The 15479-nt window shown below is 39.5% G+C and overlaps 1 protein-coding gene and 1 pseudogene across 8 annotated transcripts in view; one reads left to right on the top strand and one right to left on the bottom strand.

The window, feature by feature from the left end:
- The window catches only part of RALBP1 (ralA binding protein 1), a 64142-nt gene that overhangs the window by 38087 nt on the left and 10576 nt on the right, over positions 1–15479 (top strand). For all 8 annotated transcript variants that reach the window (XM_054460964.2, XM_063653899.1, XM_054460962.2 and 5 more), the window contains 5 exons: positions 1518–1816; positions 5313–5771; positions 10650–10999; positions 13081–13242; positions 14219–14350. In XM_054460964.2, the coding sequence (XP_054316939.1) occupies positions 1573–1816; positions 5313–5771; positions 10650–10999; positions 13081–13242; positions 14219–14350 (1347 nt within the window). In that variant the 5' untranslated portion in view covers positions 1518–1572. The remainder of the gene's footprint in view (positions 1–1517; positions 1817–5312; positions 5772–10649; positions 11000–13080; positions 13243–14218; positions 14351–15479) is intronic.
- LOC129019228 (U2 spliceosomal RNA) lies at positions 6582–6723 on the bottom strand (annotated as a pseudogene).

Here is a 15479-nt window from a genome sequence, read left to right as displayed (position 1 = left end):
TACTTCTACCATTAGTAGCTGTTCTCGTGAGTCTTGTTTCCTCTATCCTTACCATCATAATGGATCTTATATGTGCCATTTTGTTCTTTGCCACTCTCATATTAGAAAAGTGATAGCTCATTGTTTAAAAAATTATAATTGAAGTTGAACATTGTTTCCACTCATATTTTAGCCACTTTTCTGTGAACTGCCTGTTCACATCCTTTGTCTGGTTCTCTTAATTTGTTGCTATTTTCATTAATTTGTTAATAACTCTTTGCTTTTTAAAGAAATTACCTCTCCCAATTTGCAACTTTTTTTTTTTTCCACATTTGTTTGTCCTTTGACTTTGTTTATGGTCTCAGAATTGTCACTTATGGCTTGTGGATTTTTTAAATTGTAAAGTTAACATTTAAAGTGAGTGCAAAGAGAGGCCGGGCACGGTGGCTCACACCTGTAATCCCAGCACTTTGGGAGGCCGAGGTGGGTGACTCACCCGAGGCCAGGAGTTCGAGACCAGCCTAACCAATATGGTGAAACCCTGTCTCTACTGAAAATACAAAAAATTAGCCAGGTGTGGTGGCAGTCGCCTGTAATCCCAGCTACTCAGGAGGCTGAGGTGGGAGAATCACTTGAACCTGGGAGGCGGAGGTTGCAGTGAGCCGAGATTGCGCCATTGCATTCCAGCCTGGGCAACAAGAGTAAAATTCCATCTCAAAAAAAATTAAAAAAATAAATGAGCGCAAAGAGAAAAAGTGATTCTGATAGTATTTCAAGTGAATATCATAATGACATTAAAGAGGAATAAGAATTAATCCAAGTAACTTTTAAATGCAGTACTTTGACTGTGTACCTACCATCTAAAGAAGGGAAAAAATGCAAACAAATTTTGAACTCCTCTTACATTTGTCCTTTGTAGCATCTGTTGTAGTAAAACTATTTTGCATGTATTTTAGGATTGATTAAATGAGGGTTCCTTCATTTCTTTTAGCATAACTGCAGTATAAAAATATAGTTATTATCAATACATGAGCTGTATATAAAATTGCATGCATCATAGAATCAGTGGTCTGTAATTATGTGAATCATTAAATATATCATTTTAATTATAAAATTTAATTACGATGTGAACTGTTCACGTGTAGTTATAAAGTCATCTTTGTAACTTATTTATAGTTGTTTAGTCATAAAGCAAAATAGTAAGATTTTGTGTTGGGGAGCAGTCAAAATGAAGCACTTTAGAATGATGAGTGTTTTTTTTTTTTTTTTAAGGAATTCCATATTCTGCTTTGAGAACTCTACCTCTGATTTTCATTATTTTTATTTTTTGAATACTCGAAGATCCCAGTGCTTTCAACCCTGAGAACTGAAATATGTGATGCATGGAATGTATCTCGAGATAATAAAATGAAAGAGTTTTTTACAAGGGGGATTGTGGAGAAAATATTTTTGATTTGTAAATGCTGTGCTGTATATTTGTGGTGTTTTTTGTTCCTTGGTGTTAGGTGACTCTGCTAATGTTTTTTCTCTTGGTGCAGGTGTAATGGATAGGTAACAGAGAAGAGCTCGTCCCTTCCTAGTCAGGGCATCAGCATGACTGAGTGCTTCCTGCCCCCCACCAGCAGCCCCAGTGAACACCGCAGGGTGGAGCATGGCAGCGGGCTTACCCGGACCCCCAGCTCTGAAGAGATCAGCCCTACTAAGTTTCCTGGATTGTACCGCACTGGCGAGCCCTCGCCTCCCCATGACACCCTCCATGAGCCTCCTGATGTAGTGTCTGATGATGAGAAAGACCATGGGAAGAAAAAAGGGAAATTTAAGAAAAAGGAAAAGAGGAGTAAGTGCCATTTTTTCCTATGCCTAGATATTTTTATTTTACTTTATTTTATTATTATTTTTTGGGACAGAGTCTTGCTCTGTTGCCCAGGTTGGAGTGCAGTAGCACAATCTCAGCTCATTGCAACCTCTGCCTCCAGGTTCAAGCAATTCTCATGTCTTAGTCTCCCGAGTAGCTGGGACTAGAGGCGTGCGCCACCATGCCCAGCTAATTTTTGTGTTTTTAGTAGAGACAGGGTTTTGCCATGTTGGCAAGGCTGGTCTTGAACTCCTGACCTTAAGTGATCTACCCACCTCGGCCTCCCAAAGTGCTGGGATTACAGGCGTGAGCCACTATGCCTGGCCTAGATATATTTTAAATAAACTTCCACTCTAATTAAACATGTACCAGCTGTCTTCTGGAAACATGTCAAGGCAGAGACTCTTGTTTGATTTTTCTGTTCTTTATTTTTCAGGGTCTCAGTTTTTGTATATTAGAGTTGTATTTTGGGATCTTAATCTCACAAATAAAAATACTGAGTTTCCAGAAATGGAAAAGCTTTTTAGTGGATATTTCCTGAAGTAATAATTCAAAATTATGTCTAGAAAGATACTAAGCTGGCCACAGTGGCTTATGCCTATAATCCCAGCACTTTGGGAGGCTGAGATGGGAGGATTGCGTGAAGTCAGAAGTTCAAGAGCCTGAGAAACAAAAATTTAAACCATTAGCTGAGCATGGTGATGTGTGCCTGTAGTCACAGCTCCTTAGGAGGCTAGGAGATTGAGGCTGCAATGAGCTATGCTTGCACCACTGTAGTCCAGCCTGGGTGACAGAGTGAGACTCTGTCCTCTCCTCCGCTGAAGCCCCACCCAAAAAAAGGTAGATACTGGAATTTTCCCCTTAAAGCATCTTACTTTTCTTGGGTAGGTCATGTCTGCTATTTGGGGTATACTTTATTGGAACCTTCAATAAAGTAGTTATTTATCTTAAGCAAATACCATGATACATTCCATTTGAGATCCTATTCAGTAGGGAGGATGAATCATTTGAGCGTAGCTTTTTAGTATGTTAAAAGCAAATAAAGTGAGTTATTTTAAGTATTCCTTATTTTGGACTTCATGATTATTTTAAATTGATTTGTTTTTGAAGGATTACACAGAGTACACAAATTGTATACAACTTGATGAGTGGGTATGCCTGTGTAACCACTACAAGGATCTGGAAATAGAGCATTATCAATTTTCTTTTGGTGCCTCTTTAAAGGGAATCACCTACCCCTCCCATAAGTAAACTTCTTTTATTGTTGATTGATGCTGCCTGATTTTAAACTTATGCATACTTCTATTTGTGTCTAGTTTCTTTTACCCAATATTATATGTTAAAAGTAAAACTTTTAGACAAACTAAAGTTAATGGGATTTTTTTTTTCTTTTGTGTTTTTATTTTGAGACAGAGTCTTGCTCTGTTGCTCAGGCTGTAGTGCAATAGTGCGATCACGGGTCACTGCAACCTCCGCCTCCCAGGTTCAAGTGATTCTCCTGCCTCAGCCTCCTAAGTAGCTGGGATTACGGGCACCCACCACCATGCCTGGCTAATTTTTGTATTTTTAGTAGAGACAGGGTTTTACCATGTTGGCGAGGCTGGTCTCGAACTCTTGACCTCAAGTGATCTGCCCACCTCAGCCTCCCAAAGTGCTGAGATTACAGGCGTGAGCCACCCTGCCTTGCCGGTTTAACAGAGTTTAATTGAGCAAAGAACGATTAGGGAATCCAGTAGCCTCTAAACCAGAATAGATTTAGAGTGACTCTGGGGCTGCCACATGGTCACATAATATTTATGGACAGAAAATGTAAAGTGACACACAGAAAACAAGTGAGGTACATAAACAGCTGGATTGGTTATAGCATGGCATTAGCCTTATTTGAGCAGTTTGAACAGTTGCCCCCCTGTGATTGGCCAAAACTCTGTAATTGGTACAAGAGTAGATTACAGTCTGTGTACACATCCAGTTAGGTTACAGTTCACTATGTTTGGAGAAATCTTTAGGCCAAACTTAAAATACATGAGGAGGCAGCTTTAACTTAACATGTTTGTTAGATTCATTCATGTTATTCCATGTGGCAGTAATTTGTTCATCTTTGCACTAGATATTGTTTCATTGCATTATATGTTAGAGTTTATTAATCTGTTCTGCTTTTTTTGCTTGTTTGGGTGGTTTTCAGTTTTTGACTGTTACGAATAGTGCTCCTGTGGTGTACATGTTTTTGTATTTCTGTTATGTTTATGCCTGGGAGTGGAATTGCTCATTTGTAGGCCATGTGTATTTCAACTTCAGTAGATCCCTGCAAAACAGTCTTCCAGAATGCTTGTACCAGTTTACCTTCTCACCAGCAATGTATGAATATTCCACTTGCTAAAGCATCATGGTATTTTGTCCTTAAGATTCTTGCCATTCTGGTTGGTGTGGGGTACATGGTATTTTAGTTAGAGGGTAACTTAGGAAATAGCTGTTATCTTTTATATAATGGAAAAGAATTAGGAGAGTTACAGATATTAAAAAAACCAAAGTATGACAACTCTGACATGGTTGGTAAAGCAATTGGGCACATGTGTCAGTGTGTGAAAACCAGAGGTTTCTGATGCAGGGAAGTGGGCCCAGTGGATTTGGCCACCATCTAAAGATGAGGGAATTTCCCAGTTCAATCCTCTACTTAAAAGAGTCTGCAGTTCCTGCTGCAGTCTCCATAAAGAACTTAGCAGCTGGTAACAGGAGAGTGAAGTGTCATAGGAGAATAACTGAAGGACATAAACAGTAGTGTAGTTCGTCATGCTCTGAGATTGCCTAAAGTTATAGGCACCACATAGTTGGAAAAGCTAGGGTAGGTAAAGTGAACACAGGTTGAGTATCCCTATTCCGAAAATCCAAAATGCTACAAAATCTGAATCTTTTTGAGCACTGGCATGACACTCAAAGAAATGCTCATTGGAGCATTTTGGATTTCAGATTTTTTGGGTTAGAGATGTTGAACTGGTATAATGCAAATATCCAGAAAAATCTGAAATTTGAAACACTTCTGGTCTCAAGTATTTCAGATAAGGAATACTCAATCCGTGGTATGTTAGAGGACATGACGCACATGATGAAAGGATGCTCGGTCTACTTTAGAAAAGGATTCATTCCATTAGCCCTCTATGTAGAGCCTTTCAGGTGTATCTCTAATGTTTGGTTTGCCTGAATTCCACTTACACACATACATAATATAAAACCATGTTTCCCCTCCTAATACTGTAAGGATGGTAACTGCTATCTATTTGTCCCCCTCTTGTGGTCAAGAGATGTCACTGCAACATCTCTTTTTGAGAAGAAACCCATTTCTTTGCTGGGAGTGGCCAAGAAGTGAAAAGCTAGATTAGCTGGTGCCAGGTGGCACCGTTTTTTGGTTCTGTTTTTAGAAAGCATATGGACAGTTTGACATTAAACAAACATATAACTTATACTGTCTCTGTTTCTTTGGCAGCTGAAGGCTATGCAGCCTTTCAGGAAGATAGCTCTGGAGATGAGGCAGAAAGTCCTTCTAAAATGAAGAGGTCCAAGGGAATCCATGTTTTCAAGAAGCCCAGCTTTTCTAAAAAGAAGGAAAAGGATTTTAAAATAAAAGAGAAACCCAAAGAAGAAAAGCATAAAGAAGAAAAGCACAAAGAAGAAAAACATAAAGAGAAGAAGTCGAAAGACTTGACAGCAGCTGATGTTGTTAAACAGTGGAAGGAAAAGAAGAAAAAGAAAAAGCCAATTCAGGAGCCAGAGGTGCCTCAGATTGATGTTCCAAATCTCAAACCCATTTTTGGAATTCCTTTGGCTGATGCAGTAGAGAGGACCATGATGTATGATGGCATTCGGCTGCCAGCCGTTTTCCGTGAATGTATAGATTACGTAGAGAAGTATGGCATGAAGTGTGAAGGCATCTACAGAGTATCAGGTACTGGGAATGTGCACTTCACTTGATGGTTTTTAATAATAACTTCACTTTCATTTTTCAAAGGAAGAAAAAATATTGTGAGGAAAATTTGGCCTGGATCCTAAGCCTTATTCATTTCCTTGATCCTCCCAGTTGCACAAAAATCCACCCCTCTCCCCAGCCTTTCTTTGGTGTTCTGGCATTTGTTTTTTTTATATTTCCTTCCATTAGGAGGATTTCACGTTAGTTGTTCATAGCTTGCAGCAGCCAGGACTAAAACAAAGTGAAGTATATTGGCAGCACTGCTTAACAGGGCTGCATTCAGACCCTGCTTTTTGTTTGTTTGTTTGTTTTTTGAGACAGAGTCTCGCTTTGTTGCCCAGGCTGGAGTGCAGTGGCGTGATCTCGGCTTACTGCAACCTCTGCCTCCTGGGTTCAAGCGATTCTCCTGCCTCAGCCTCCCGAGTAGCTGGGATTACAGGTGCCTGCCACCACACCCAGCTAATTTTTGTATTTTTAGTAGAGGCAGGGTTTCACCATGTTGGCCAGGCTGGTCTGGAACCCCTGACCTCAGATGATCTGCCCTCCTCGGCCTCCCAAAGTGCTGGGATTACAGGTGTGAGCCACCACTTCCAGGTGCCTGCTTTTTTTTTTTTTTTTTTTCCTTTCCTCTCTAAGCAGAGGCTCAGTGGTATGAGGGCCATCAGCAAGAAAAGAAAGGTTAACTGTGTGAAGGAAGCTTCTTGGCCAAGAGACACGTTTATGGACACAGTCATATAATGCATTTCCTTAGCTCAGCTAAGAGGCATGACATGGTTTTGGTTTTTGTTTTCTTGGTGCACACTTCTTAGAGTTAGTGCAATACCTGGTCAATACATGGAGTGGTCCAAGCAAGCTTCTGTTCCATCTCCCTGCTCCAGAAATCCTAGAACAGATACTACATCCAACTTTAGCCAAAAGACCAAGAAGCAGTAAATGTTTAGGCCCCACATGTGAATGCTTTGGTCAGCTACATGCAACTATTACATATATTAGCAAAATGGATTTTCTATTTGTCTTTATTCCATATGTATACAAATTAAATTTCATACTTGGCAAGAATGTGTTTTGATTGGGTATCTAAATCAAGCAATATGTATATTATTTAAAAGTAAAAAGATTTCTTAGAAAGCGGTATGACTTTTATACCAGGATAGGATGAAAGCCCTGACCTGTAGCAGCATCTGTGTTCCAAATTATTACATTCCCATTATTCAGTGTCTTGGTACCTCATCAGTTTCTGTTTAGAGATTTATTTTATAAAATTAATTGTTGGGTGAAGCAGGAGGATCACTTGAACCCAGGAGTTTGAGGCTGCAGTGAGCCATGATCGTACCACTGCACTCCAGCCAGGGCGAGAGTGAGACCTTGTCTCAAAAATAATAATAATAATACTTGTTGGTCACAAGTATTTTCATGATGGGTTGTTAAGTCATACACGTGTAGAATATATAGAGAGATTAGACTTAGTTTTTTCATTTAATTGGTTCATGTGCAATTCTAGAAGGTAGATTTGATACTTAAGTTTTGCTGAGAAAGGGCAGATGTTTTTGATAATTGGGAAAACCGTTACATAATCCACTAGATTACATGCCATTATTTAAGAGTATTTTTGCTAAAATGTTACTTTTTTATAGAAAATGAAATAAATTAGGCATTGAATTTGAGTTTATAACTCCTTAGTATTATGTAAATATATTTAAACAAATATTTGATTTTTATGAATAATTGGCTAGGCATGGTAGCTCATGCCTGTAATCCCGGCACTTTGGGAAGCCGAGGTGGGCGGATCACAAGGTCAGGAGATTGAGACCATCCTGGCCAACATGGCGAAACCCTGTTTGTACTATAATACAAAAAATTAGCCAGGAGTGGTGGCGCACGCCTGTAGTCCCAGCTGCTTGGGAGGCTGAGGCAGGGGAATAGCTTGAACCTGGGAGGCGGAGGTTGCAGTGAGCAAAGATCGCGCCACTGCACTCCAGCCTGGCAACAGAGCAAGACTCTGTCTCAAAATAAAATAAAATAAAATAATAATATACTAAATTGATTTTTAAACATTTAAACATTAATGACATAAGTTGCTTCTCTCACATGGTCTTAGTAGCCATGAATTAGTTATGTTTTAGGTAAAAGTTTTTCTGAATATTTTCCACAGCTTTGTTCAAAGGATTCTTTTTGTCTCTGACCTACTTTTAATGTCTGCATTTTTTTTGAAAATTCAGAGTCATAGAACTCTTCTCTGTGTGTAAAAGCATTCAGACAGAACTGCTGCCCATCCTTGCAACAGCTAGGGGCTGAGCTCCTGCTCTGCTGAGTTTTGGGTTTATTCTCTAACCTGTGGCAGTGTGCTGTAGTCAGCCCGACTTATGCTACTGTCATGGACAGTGCTAATAATAATACTGCCTTTTGCTGGAGATGTTAGTTCTCACTGATTCATTTTAAGACCTTTTGCTGGAAGTTTTAGTTCTTGCTTATCTAATTTTAAATGAATATGAAAGACAATTTAAGTGATTTTATACATTTTAATTTACTCATCTACATTTTCTTGTATTTTTTGGATTAAAGCGTACCTGTATGCTCTTTCTCTCTTTCTGTGGAACACTTCATTTGTAGTGTCCAATTTTTAAAAGGAAAACATTTTGATAACAGTTTCAGAGTAATGGCAAACCAAACACACATTCTAATTGTCTACTTGTACAATTTGTTGGGTAGGTACTGTAGGGGGAAGAATTAAATATACATGAGGAAGAGAAAAAATCTTTGCCAAGAATTTCAGTTATTATCACTTATGGTTTACCCATATTGTCATAAAAGTAAGAAAATGCGAATTATTTTCTAATTTTCTGTCACAAAATAAAGATTATATAAAAGTAATAGTGTTATTTTTGTGTTTTGTTATTGATTTTATTTTGTCAATACTGGATAAGTTACAGATTTATCATAATGCCATTAAAAGATTTTCACAAAGGATAAGGAATGCCAAAGTCCAGATGTAAGGAACCACTGTCAAGTGCTGTTCAGCTTAGACGGCATTTACCCGTAGAAACTATCAGCGTTAATTTGTAGCTTGTTTCACGTAATTGGCTGAAAGTGTTAAGTATTAAAAACAGCAAAAAACTACTTTGTGTTCTTCTGAGCAATCGTTGTCACTAAATTACGTCACTTAATGCAGATTGTACTAAAGACTTAAAATCTTATGTAATATTTGAAAATCATTTGCTTTAGTTACCTTTTGTTCAATAAGCAAAACAATTTGATTTTAGAAACCCAGACTTTATTTTTTTGTTCCAGCTCTGTTCAGATTAAGGTTATACTTAAAAGAATCCAAACTTTAAAATAGAAATTAGATGGGGATGATTTAATGGAGAATAATTTTCAAAGTGTTTGTTTGGGTAGTTAATTCACCCTTTGCAATTACAGTACAATATTTACACATAAAAAAGTAAAAGTAATTTACCCACAACTTTTGGAATATACTTAGGTATACCAAGCCACATTTTTTTGTGGTCAGTCTTGTGACTTGTTAGAAAAAGCAGCTGGCTGCCTGTGTAGAGCCAGACTTACACTTGGATTGTAGTTTAATTTTTGTCTTTTTACCTTTTTTTTTTTTTTTTTGAGACAGAGTCTCACTTTTCACCCAGGCTGGAATACAGTAGTATGACCTCGGCTTGCTGCAGCCTCCACCTCCTGGGTTCAAGCGATTCTTCTGCCTCAGCCTCCTGAGTAGCTGGGAGTACAGGCACCCGCCACAATGCCCAGCTAATTTTTGTATTTTTAGTAGAGACAGGGTTTCACCATGTTGGCCAGGCTGGTCTTGAACTCCCTACCTCAGGTGATCCACCCACCTCGGCCTCCCAAAGTACTGGGATTACAGGTGTGAGCCACCGTGTAATGTTTTTACATTAAAAACGAATTCCTGAATTAATGGGCATATTTGCTTAATATATCCATGGTTGCTTTGACTTCTGTTCTGACTGTTGAGCTTTTCAATTATCATTTAACTTTTGGTTAAATTCACTTTTGAAGTTAGTTTTTTGTGTTTTTTTTGTTTTGTTTTGTTTTTTGTTTTTAGATGGAGTCTTGCTCTGTCACCCAAGCTGGAGTGCAGTGGTGTGATCTCGGCTTACTGCAGCCTCTGCCTCCCAGGTTCAAGTGATTCTCCTGCCTCAGCCTCCCAAGTAGCTGGGATTACAGGCGCACACCACCATGCCTGGCTAATTTTTGTATTTTTAGTAGAGACAGGTTTTCGCCATGTTAGCCAGGCTGGTGTTGGACTCCTGACCTCAAGTAATCCTCCTGCCTTGGCCTCCCAAAGTGCTGGGATTACAGGTGTGATCCATGGCGCCTGGCCTGTTTTTAATTATTTTTTTTCATTTTTTGAGACAGTGTCTTACTCTGTTGCCCAGGCTGGAGTACAGTGGTGCAATTATGGCTCACTGCAGCCTTGACCTCCCAGGCTCAAGTGATCCTCCCAACTCAGTCTCCCAAAGAACTTGGACCACAGGCACACGCCACCATGCCCAGCTAATTTTTGTATTTTTTGTAGAGATAGGTTTTGACCATGTTGTCCAGCTAGTCTCGAATTCCTGGGCTCAAGCTATCTGCCTGCCTCAGCCTTCCAAAGTGCTGGGATTGTGGGTGTGAGCCACTGCGCCCAGCCAAGTGTAGTCTTACATGTTAGTGTTTACAGAGGAATTGTACGACCTTTGTGCAGATAAATATTTCATAACAAGAGGTTTGTTATTGGTCAGGTTGCTGTTCTCATCTCCCTAGCAAGGGTGGGTATAATGGTAAAGAAAGCTTGTGTGTTTGATTTTCTTTTCTCAGTATCTTCTCTCTTCTGAATTTGAATGTTTTAAGGAATTAAATCAAAGGTGGATGAGCTAAAAGCAGCCTATGACCGGGAGGAGTCTACAAACTTGGAAGACTATGAGCCTAACACTGTAGCCAGTTTGCTGAAGCAGTATTTGCGAGACCTTCCAGAGAATTTGCTTACCAAAGAGCTTATGCCCAGATTTGAAGAGGCTTGTGGGAGGACCACGGAGGCTGAGAAAGTGCAGGAATTCCAGCGTTTACTCAAAGAACTGCCAGAATGTAACTATCTTCTGATTTCTTGGCTCATTGTGCACATGGACCATGTCATCGCAAAGGAACTGGAAACAAAAATGAATATACAGAACATTTCTATAGTGCTCAGCCCAACTGTGCAGGTACATGGTCTTCTTCTCTACACATATACCCTCTGGTACTGACATTGGGGAACTGGGGTAATTTTCTATTGCTGAGTCACATGTAAAGCAGTGAACTTGAGAAGATAGCTAATGGATTAGCTTGAATACAGGTCTTTTCCTTTCATAATTTGGACAGTGTTGACATATAAGATAATGAACATACTTGCCCTTTAGCTTGTAGTGATGTAATTTGAATGTGGTACAGTCTTTGATGTGAGTTTATAAACAAGACCTGATGACAAGGATCCTTCATTGGGGGGGAGGAGCCCATGGCGTCTGCAGTTACAGAGTTCGTGTGTAGAATTTTAGAGATGCCAGTTATTTCATCAATAGCATTATTGCTTCATTAGATCACAGACACACATCAAACTCAGGCACAAAGGGACCTGTCATTAATTGTTTGGTCAAAGATTTAGCCTGAGGATTTCATTCGTAAGGATGGATCCTAGAGAGACATGTTATAGGCTCTGAATCTGAGAAGGTACTTCAGGGAATTGGGTAGTGTGTTAATTGGTATCTTTTTACGACATACATACTTGGCTTTCCTTTATTGCTGCTCAGTTGGTGCTGTCATAGAGTATATGTTTTCTTTTAATTACAGTTAATGATATTTTACTCAGGCCAATAAAAAGGGAGATGATAGGTTATATTTATTATCTTAAGCCCTCTTTTTGGCCAGTATTCTGAGTCACCATAAATCACTGTCACTGTTATTAGAGTGTGTTTTCATTTACTAAAGAGTGTTTCAGTCAGGCGCGGTGGCTCACACCTTTAATGCGACCACTTTAGGAGGCTGTGGCAGGAGGATAGCTAGAGGCCAGGAGTTCAGCCTAGGCAACATAGCAAGACCCTGTCTCTACAAAAAAATTAAAAATTAGCTGGGTGTGGTAGCATGTATGTGTAGTCCCAGTTACTTGGGAGGCTGAGGTAGGAGGATTGCTTGAGCCCAGCAGTGAGCTATGATCATGCCACTGTACTCCTCTCTGGGTGACAGAGCAAGATTTTATCTCTGAAAAAATAAAGATTCTTCTGTTACTCATTGATTACACTTTGAAAGCAAAATGTTTCTCAGATTTTAGTTTGATCATTAGGATTTCAGGATCTGGTAAATATTACATTGATACTTAATGTTACTATAATATAATAGAGATGGTTGTATCATAGAAGAGTCAAGTGTGTTGTAAGAGTAAGTTTTAGGTAGGAAATAATTTCTTGTAGTAGCTTTTCAGCCAACCTAATGCCCTGGCCTCCTAGCATATGAACATCTGTACTTAAATGCTGGCTGTGTCCAGGTATTTGTTTCTGGAGTGAGGTCTTTCAACCTCAACCCAGCTTTACTACTGTGGTGCTCCCACTTCCCTCACAGTCCTCATTCAGCCCATTGTGTCTGTTAAAATATCTCAAAGTAAGTTGAAAATAAAGAACATAAGATGTTTTAGCCGGGCGTGGTGGCTCACGCCTGTAATCACAGCACTTTGGGAGGCTGAGGTGGGTAGATCATTTGAGGTCAGCAGTTTGAGACCAGCCTGGCCAACATGGTGAAACTCCGTCTCTATTGAAAATACAAAAAAATCAGCCAGGCGTGGTGGCACACGCCTGTAATCCCAGCTTACCAGGGAGGCTGAGGCAGGAAAATCGCTTGAACCTATGAGGTAGAGTTTGCAGTGAGCTGAGATTGTGCCACTGCACTCTAGCCTGGTCTACAGAGCGAGGCTCCATCTCAAAAAACAAACAACAACAACAAACACAAAAAAATAAGATGTTTTAATCAGTTAATATTGTAGTGATAGAAAAAATAAACAAATGGATGGCATCAACTTCTCTATCCTTTTCTTGGCTTTTTTTCCCTTCAGTTCTTTCTGGTGCTTGAATACATGATTTAACTCATATTTTACCATTTTCTTCTTAAATTGGCCATTAACTAGCAAAGACTGTGTTGTCATTACTGGGTAGAATTTTCTTTATGTGTCCAGGATTAAAGGATATATTATGTAATAGACACAAATAAGTGAAATAGAATGATAGTTTTAATGGTTTTCTTGTAAATCTTTTTTTCTTAGATCAGCAATCGAGTCCTGTATGTGTTTTTCACACATGTGCAAGAACTCTTTGGAAATGTGGTACTAAAGCAAGTGATGAAACCTCTGCGATGGTCTAACATGGCCACGATGCCCACGCTGCCAGAGACCCAGGCGGGCATCAAGGAGGAGATCAGGAGACAGGTGTGTGCACCCTGCCTGCCACACCCTGCCTCTGCATTGGCTGTCGTGGAGTCCAGTGGTGATGGGCTCTTGTTTCCTGAACACTTTCTGTGTGTCTGGAGCTATGTTAGGCACAATGAAGTCAGAAATTCCCATCTGGTACTGTTTCATGCCAAATAAGTTGGAATACCATGGTGGAAAGAGCATAGTTTTTGGAAAGACCTGGCTTTAAATTCTTGCTCTGATCTAGTTAACTGATTTTAGGCGAATTCTTAACCACCTTAAGCCCTGGTGTTCTTGCTTTAAAATGGACCCTCTTATAGGATTGATGTGAAGATTACCACAAATGAGATAATACATGAAACATGCCAGGCACGTTGTAAGTAGTCTAAAAATGTTTGCTTTTTCTGGACAAGGTTGCTGTCATCAGCCATATTTTATAGATAAGAATATTAAAAGTCAGGGAAGTTAAGTAACTTACCCTGTGTGACATGATTACTAATTACAGACCCAAGATTTGAGCCCAAATCCTGGGATTTTTACTATGGTATTTTGATGGAAGTAACAATGCCGTGTGTGTGTGTGTGTGTGTGTGTGTGCATGTGTGTGTATGTAATAAATTCAAGACTAAATAAGAAAGTTAATTACATTTGATTATTTATTTGCATGCAATTTATCAAACCCCTGCTTGCTTTTCTTCCCTTGTATCTGCCCTGAGCTCCCAATTCTTACTAGTTAATGATGATGACATTGGAGATGGGGATGTGGATTAAGTATTATTGAACCAATACAAATTAGTGAATAATTCATAGGCAAAACAAGAAGAATGATTTTTCAATCATATCTTCAAAAAAATAATTAGTGCCATTATTTTACTCTAATGAAATAAAGGATAATTGAAAAATAGTTGATTCTTCATCTTTAGAAATTGCATGTGTTGTTAGTTTAAGATAAGAGGATATGAAATGCAACTTGGTGTGTGGCATTTGCTTTCTAGGAGTTTCTTTTGAATTGTTTACATCGAGATCTGCAGGGTGGAATAAAGGATTTGTCTAAAGAAGAAAGATTATGGGAAGTACAAAGAATTTTGACAGCCCTCAAAAGAAAACTGAGAGAAGCTAAAAGACAGGTGAGTTATTATTTTGATACCTAATGTTTATAATAGAATGTGTTTGAGTCTTTTATGTACTTTATGTACTCTTTTTTTTCTTTCTTTCTTTTTTCTTTTGATGTTGTCCAGGGTGGTCTCAAATTCTTGGCCTCAAGTAATCCTCCCACCTCGGCCTCCCCCAGAGTGCTGGGATTACAGACATGAGCCACCACGCCCAGCCCAAGTTCTTTCTGTTAAGAATATTATAATGTCACTTGAAGTGAACTTCTCTGGTGGGACATTTATTCACTAAAATGTTTCTAGTCCTATATTATTGATATTGCAGCCTGGTGTCAGTCACATGTGTTCAGTGCAATCTAGAAAGTTTTTTTTTTTTTTGAGACAGGATCTTGCTCTGTCACCCAGGCTGGAGTGCAGTGGCATGATAATGGCTCACTGTAGCCTCGACCGTTGGGCACAAGGGATCCTCCTACCTCAGCCTCCTGAGTAGCTGGGACTACAGGTGTGCGCCACCATGCTCAGCTCATTTTTTATTGTTTGTAGAAATGGGGTCTTGTTATGCTGCCCAGACTGGTCTCAAACTTCTGGGCTCAAGCAGTCCTCCCACCTCCCAAAGTGCTAGGATTATAGGCTTAAGCCACCATGCCTGGCCTAGAAAGTTTTGTTTTGATTAAAAATGATTTTACTAAAAAATTTGTCATTTCCTGCTTGGTTATACCTGTAAACAGGGCTTTCTATGGATGAAGAGCAGGCTGGATGGTGACACACCTTTGGGGACTGCTGGGGAATTTAAGGCATTTAGAATTAGTCAGCTCTTTGGAAATGTAGTAATGAGGGTCACCTGGAAGGCCCTGAAGATCAGGAGAGAGTCTATTTATGTAATAATAAGAAGAGTGGCATGCAGTACCTGATGAGTTTAGGGTATGCCAGTCAGACTTTTCAGTTCCCTCTTATTTAGTGTGTGTTGCTTGGTTCTGGGACTGTGAGTGTACCAGCCACAGCAACGGTAAAATCCCAGATCTCTGGATCACCTTAAAATCCACATTGCAGATCAACTGCAGCATCTAAGCAGCACATCCAAGGAACATTAGTTAGCCCTTGCCTGAATTGGGGAACATGATAGTAGGTCTCTGTTGTGGTTGTGTTA

The sequence above is a fragment of the Pongo pygmaeus genome, chromosome 17 (genome assembly GCF_028885625.2).
Source record: "Pongo pygmaeus isolate AG05252 chromosome 17, NHGRI_mPonPyg2-v2.0_pri, whole genome shotgun sequence".
In the NCBI taxonomy this organism is placed as follows: domain Eukaryota; kingdom Metazoa; phylum Chordata; class Mammalia; order Primates; family Hominidae; genus Pongo; species Pongo pygmaeus.
This window is presented reverse-complemented; position numbering and strand designations above follow the sequence as displayed.